This window comes from Lupinus angustifolius, chromosome LG20, assembly GCF_001865875.1.
Source record: "Lupinus angustifolius cultivar Tanjil chromosome LG20, LupAngTanjil_v1.0, whole genome shotgun sequence".
Classification (NCBI taxonomy): domain Eukaryota; kingdom Viridiplantae; phylum Streptophyta; class Magnoliopsida; order Fabales; family Fabaceae; genus Lupinus; species Lupinus angustifolius.
The window spans coordinates 16,655,779-16,662,131 of NC_032028.1; the positions used below are offsets into that span (position 1 = coordinate 16,655,779).

Here is a 6,353-nt window from a genome sequence, read left to right on the forward strand (position 1 = left end):
TATCCATGACCTCACCTCAAGTAACCCACCATAGACTTTTCAGAAGTAGCTCACAATAGCTGGTCTCATAGCCCACAACTAGCTTTGATGAGTCATGCACAAGGAGGTGACTAAACTACTTGGTCAAGGGACCAAACCCATGCTGAAGGGTTTGGCCAGCTGCTGAGCGGTCTAGCTCAGCAACTCAGCAGTCTGGCATGAGGCCTATAAATAGGAGGCCAAATCCTTCGAGCAAAAGAGATTGAAACAAACCATTTCTTCATAAAATTCTCTCAAAAATACTTGAAGGCCAGAATTCTCTCATTTAGGAATTCTTTCTTCATTTCTTAGTTTAGAGTTTTCATTTTCAAGTAAGTTTTGTAATTTGTAGTTTAGAATTCAAGAGGAGAAAAGGAGAAGGCAAATGAGATGCAAAAATCAATTTTGTACTCTCATTTGGAACTCAAAAGCATCCAATCCTTGGATGGATAGCTCATATTCCTAAACATTTTCTTTTGAACAAGGTTATGTAATTTCTACTTCTTCTTAATTTACAAAAGTTTGGATTTTAATCATTCAAGTTGGTGCTTTGGTTAATATTATTTGTTTGAGAAGAACTTAATGTTTTTTTAGATTGATCACCTAAAAAATGATTTCAAGTCAATAAAACTACTTGTTTCAAACACTTAACAAATAAACTTTGGAGTAGTTGTACTACTTAGTTTATTTGCCAAGTTAAGCATGCTTTTCTTAAGAAATTGAGTTATCATCAAATCAGTCAGGGTACTAGTATAGTGATTCAATCAATGATTATTAATTAAACTGCATATCAGTAAAACTAGATATACTTATATTTATACTAATATTAATATTAAAAAATCAATAAAAAAAGACAATAACTATTTGATTACTTATATGGTATTATACCATGTTACAATCTATAATCCAAACATGTAAATGCCTTTTGGAGTTTTTGTATGAGATGTGGCAAAACTTGGGAGCTCCCTTTTAAACTTCACAATAACATTCAACCCCATACATAACACATTCAAATTACATGGTTTCACTTTGACTATTATACATTAACAACATAAATTTGGTTTCTATACTTTTAACTCTCCATTAAACAGTAAAATATGAACAAAAAATGGCTTCAATACAGTAAGTGGTGCTAAATGCATTTGAAATTTCTTACAAGAGTTTCTCGTGGACAATAAGTGCTTCTAAATGCAGTTTTAAATGTTGTATAGGAATGGACCAACAAACAAGACAAATGAAACTAGTTCAAAGGAGAAGAAGAAAAAAGACACAACAGAAGAATCTCAAAAGAAATCAATATCTAAATAATTACCAGAAGGTTTCACACCAGGAGGGTCCTTCTCGGTCTGTGCTGCTCTAACAGCAGCTGGTCTTGGCACCTCTGGCGGATTCGCGCAACGGATAAGTGCCCAATTAACATTCTGAAAGAACGGATGTTGTTTAATTTCTGTAGCTCCACGTCTATAGGCAAGACGATGCTGCGGCTCTTTCACAAGCAAACCCCTAATCAAGTCCCTGGCAGCAAAGCTGACAGTAGGAGATTCTGGAAACCTTAATGGCTGCCCAACCACATTAAACAGTGTCGCTCGATTCACTGAGCCTTTGAATGGTGTTCTACCAAACAAAAGCTCGTATAAGAATATGCCAAAAGTCCACCAGTCTACAGCGCTGCCATGCCCTTCTCCCTTAATAATCTCAGGTGCCAAGTACTCATGTGTGCCAACAAATGACATCGATCGCGCGTTTGTTGGCTCGGCTATAAGCTCAGGCAGAGGGGTGACCTGATGATGTGTGTCGTATCTCGGCTTGAACTTCTTTTCTTTCTTCTTGGATAGAAAACGTGGTGTGAAACACGAAGGCGTGATGCAGTCCGGCTGTGTTATACATGTCGGCTCCAAGCAGTATCCTCCTGAGCTTTTTGTCACCAAAGTAGAGTTTGATGACTTTACTAGCGTTGGACTGACGGTGCACCTTAAAGAGAGATCAAAATCTGACAACATTATATGACCATCTTCTCTCACCAACACATTCTCCGGTTTAAGGTCTCTGTAAATGATCCCAAGCATGTGCAAGTACTCCAAAGCAAGGAGAACTTCTGCCACATAAAACCTGAAGAAAACCAAAAAATGCAGATTAATGAAATGACAATATACTTAGCAGTACCACTTCTAATCTATTCCCAATTAATTTAAAAATATAAATAAATAAAAATAAGATATATTAATATCTTTGTCAAGGTTAATGTCTCTTAAACATGCAACTAGAAGCTAATATATCAGGCAATCAGTTTATTTTGAAAGTATCAGATTCAAATTTTGTTGTTCACTATGTACAGAACCTATTGGTGACAAATAATGGATACTAGTTATTCACAAAAAAACATGTCGAAAAATGATAACTTCAACGCTAAAAGATATACATTTAGACGTATCAGAGACATAAAAAAAGAACTGGGGTTGAAACAGAACCTATTCACAATATTCAAAATACTTGAAGTGAAAAGAAGCAAAAAAATGGCTATTTGTAAGAGTTAGACCACTAAGCAATAACATAGTTTATAGAAAGAGAGAAAGTTTAATTTGAATATGCTATCAGTGAACAAATTGTTTGTACTATCATGCAATCAAGTGTTGTCACATAACTAAAAGAGCTTTACACTAACATGCTTTAATGATGTGGTAACATGTGATTGAAAGATAGGTAAAACTTTACACTAATAGTAACAGACTGATAGTAGAGTAAAATCAAAACTATTATTGAACCAGAATATCACAATAGTGGAAAGGGGGAAGTAAATAAATAAAGCAACCATGAAGGCAGAAAGAATGTGCAAGCTATATGTTTTATAATTTGGCACCTTGGCTGGCATCTTAAAATATGGTTGAAAAACGAAGTGAGGGGAGCAAAAAAGAAATCTGAGGAGTCGTGTTTTCAGTTTCATTACACTCTAACGTTCCAGCGCCCCGGCTTTTCATTTTTAGGTTCATTTATGTTATGTGAAAACCTCAGCCTCTATAAAGCTTTCCCTTATTCTCATCGAAATGCCATTTGAGTTCATAAATCCAAGGAATATAGAATTAGCTAATATCAGGAACACTCTTCCTTGCTTTCTGCATATGCTTCTGCTTGTTATATATAGATATATTAATCGCAAGGAGGAAGCAGAAAAAGGAAAATGCTAACCTGACAGCATGCTCAGAAAAATGCTTCCCAGCTTGTCTTTGCCTGAGTGCATGCAAGTCCCCACCGGGGCAGAACTCCATTACCAAGCAGGAGAATGATTCTGTATCAAAGTGTGTATATAATGTTGGCAGAAATGGATGATCTAGACATTGCAATATCTCTCTCTCGGTCTGAGCCCTCAGAAGCTTCTTGCGACTCGCCAGCTCCGTTTTGTTCATCACTTTCATGGCAAAAGAAGTCCTTGTGCCACTCAATTCCGCTAGATACACACTCCCTATATCTCCACATCCTAATTTCTTCAACAACCTGAAATGCCTCATTTCCAACATCCCATCACGGGCACGCACGGCTTGAATCGCTTCCCATCTTATATCATTTGCCTTATGTGGTTTATACATAGCACTGCTCAAACTATTCGTGCTGCTCTCGTCGCTAGCATCACTTCCCGTACTTGCTCTATAAATGCTGGTCTTCCTGCTCTCATTGAAATCACGGTAATTTTTAACTTCTCCACTCTCATCACATGACTTATCGACACTACTAGCCCACTCGCTGACTTCGGTGTTTGTGAAACTTTCTTTGGCTTCCAAATAGACAGTAGTTGAGTAGAAACTATTCTGGGATGGGCTTGGACAAAAAGTAGTAACCTCTGACTGACAGTAACTCTTAGCAGCGTGATTGACAACAGCTCGCTTCGATGGAACTAAGCTACAATTGTCGGAGTCTAATACGCCACTCAAATCACACTTTTTCAAACCATCGATATCAAATGGCTGTTTGATTCCCGATTTTGTTGGCAGTCCTTCATGTTCCTCCACATTGTTAATTATCTTTAAGGCATAATTATGGTGAGATGTTGATGAAGCAGTGTGATTCCGAGATGGTCCTAAGGTAGGTCGCAAAGAAGGATGGGAAGTCCTAGATGTTGAAGGAAGATTTTGACTGTGAAACTCAGAAAGTGAATTTTGAAACTCTGACAAAAACTCAACTTCATTGATAGGTTGCTCCATGATGAAAAATTTCTGAAGAAGCTTAAAAATCCCAATCAGAAGTGAAGTATTGATATGTGCTCAATAAAAAAAAGCCCTTAATTACAGAATCTCCAAATTAAATGCCTATTAAAATTATTTATATCTACAAATATGAAACATCGAAAAACCGAAAATCAAATTCAAAAAACGAAGTTGCATAACAGAGTCTGCAAGAGACCTGATTATGGTTCAAACACTCATAAGAAAAACCATCCAAATTGAACACATTACATTAAAAAAAAAGTATACATTTCATTGATTCCATTAGGACCCAAGAAAATTGAAACAAAAAAGTTTGAGTTTTTAGACGTTCCCCAAGAACCCGTGTTCATTTCTGATCACAACAAACAAAAAAGACCTTAACTTGATAAGCAACAAGCCTTATCAACATTCAGAACCCAGAAGATAAATAAATCGAATAGTTATTTTATGCCTCATGAATCAAACATAGAAACCCCAAATGAAAAAAGTTTGATTCTTTAGAAGCCAAATAAGCTTTCTTTGATTCTATTGCAGTTAATGAAAGAATGTAAAGGTATATATATACATATATAGAGAGAGAGGGAGGGAAAGAGAACCTGTCGTTTGAAATGACAATGTAAATGGAGAGTGAGAAAAGTTTTTCCTTTGGTTGAATGTTAAGAAGGAAGAAAGTGAAGTTAACAAGTTTGGGTGACAGTGAAGAGGAGAGAGTGAAGTGAAAAAGAACAACAACCCTTTCTTTCTGTCTCCAGATCAGATCCAAAAAGGAGGGACTAATAACAAAGCAAATAGCATACCACTCTAGCAGGAGTAATCAATGGGTAAAAATGTTTTATATTATATAGAATACAAAGATATATTGCATTTTTCAAGTTATGGGTTATTAAATAATAAAATCAAAAGAATAATTTGAATACTGTTCCTATTTATTACTATTATTAGCCCTTTTGAGAAAATCATTACTAATCAAAATTTGCGGGATAACAGCTTTCAATTTGTTTTCAATGGACATCCTAATCCTATTCCTATATAGGTGTGGGTGGTGGTGAGATTAATGATTAATCCCATGTGCCATTAGACTATAATTAAGTAAAATCCTCCACATATAATGAATACACTGTTTAGCTATGGAATATTATATTAGAAGTCATGGTTGATATATACGTTCGTCCTATAAGTTATTGCAATCTCTTATCACCTATCCATTCCTATGCTTATCTTTTTTCTTTAGCCATGCGCATGCATGCAATGAGACTGTGTTGTTAAACTAATTGGGTTTGCATGCAGAGAGAGAGAGGGGGAAAAGTTTATACTTGTAAGTTGGAATGCCAAGAAGAATGAAAATAAAGTTTATGCAGAAGACAATAGGCAATATTTGTCTGAAATTAAAACAAATGATTTTAAATTATGTTAATTATGTTTTTTAACTTTCAATATTTCTACACACCATGCCTTGTAATACTCTCTTTTCATCTTAACTATGTCTTAGACAATTTTATTCCACTATCATAATTGATTACTTTTTGTTACAAAATCTCTATATTTACCTAATATCTTCTTTGCTCCCTTCTTAATTTCTTTGACGGTCTATACTAATCCGCAGATATATCAATGAAATATGGAATCAGGTTGTCGCAAATCAATATAAAGACTTATCATATCCACAAAGACTAGAGCAATATTAAGTCGGTCAACAATAATTATGGTAGGTTTATCAAAAGTGGTTGAAATTTGAAATTAAATAACTAGAAATTAAATTTAAATTAATGCGATAAAATCGTTGAGATTATATTTCGTTACTCGGCCATTCAATATCCGAATGATTTATTTCACAAAACTATTTGTATTTTGATTTTATTATTGTTGTTTGTCGCGCCCCGATTTTCGGTTACGCGACCTCTTAGAGTCGCCACTACATTTTATGGTTAAAAATGTAGAAAAATATTTAAAGCCCAAATCACATTGGACTTTTGGATTTTTTATATCCAGGTTCGGGAGTCGATTACGAATTGGGGAAGGTATGAGCACCCCGTTCGCCCGTAATAAAACGGTACCACAACTAATTGCATACATTAAATACCCTTAATTTATTTAAATTAAATTGCATAAACAAAATATTTTTTTATATTTTTATTTGTG

The 6,353-nt window shown here is 35.0% G+C and overlaps 1 protein-coding gene across 3 annotated transcripts; it reads right to left on the reverse strand.

Annotated features, from left to right (window-relative positions):
- Positions 1,187 to 5,023, reverse strand: LOC109336203 (protein kinase PVPK-1-like). 3 transcript variants are annotated; one of them, XM_019572657.1, is made up of 4 exons: positions 4,811 to 5,023; positions 3,989 to 4,223; positions 3,202 to 3,874; positions 1,187 to 2,127 (listed from the first exon to the last, which is right to left on the reverse strand). In XM_019572657.1, exons 2-4 carry the CDS (start codon positions 4,209 to 4,211, stop codon positions 1,302 to 1,304), a joined length of 1,722 nt encoding a protein of 573 aa, XP_019428202.1. In that variant the 5' UTR covers positions 4,212 to 4,223; positions 4,811 to 5,023; the 3' UTR covers positions 1,187 to 1,301. The 3 variants fall into 3 exon arrangements, with proteins under 3 accessions (XP_019428202.1, XP_019428199.1, XP_019428200.1); XM_019572654.1 differs by having other exon boundaries at positions 3,202 to 4,223; XM_019572655.1 differs by having other exon boundaries at positions 3,202 to 4,232.

Coding starts and splice junctions, on each gene's coding strand:
- LOC109336203 (XM_019572654.1), bottom strand. CDS start 4,211: ATGGAGCAACCTATCAATGAAGTTGAGTTTTTGTCAGAGTTTCAAAAT. Junction 2,128..3,201: donor TTTTCTGAGCATGCTGTCAG/GTTAGCATTTTC, acceptor GGTTTTCTTCAG/GTTTTATGTGGCAGAAGTTC.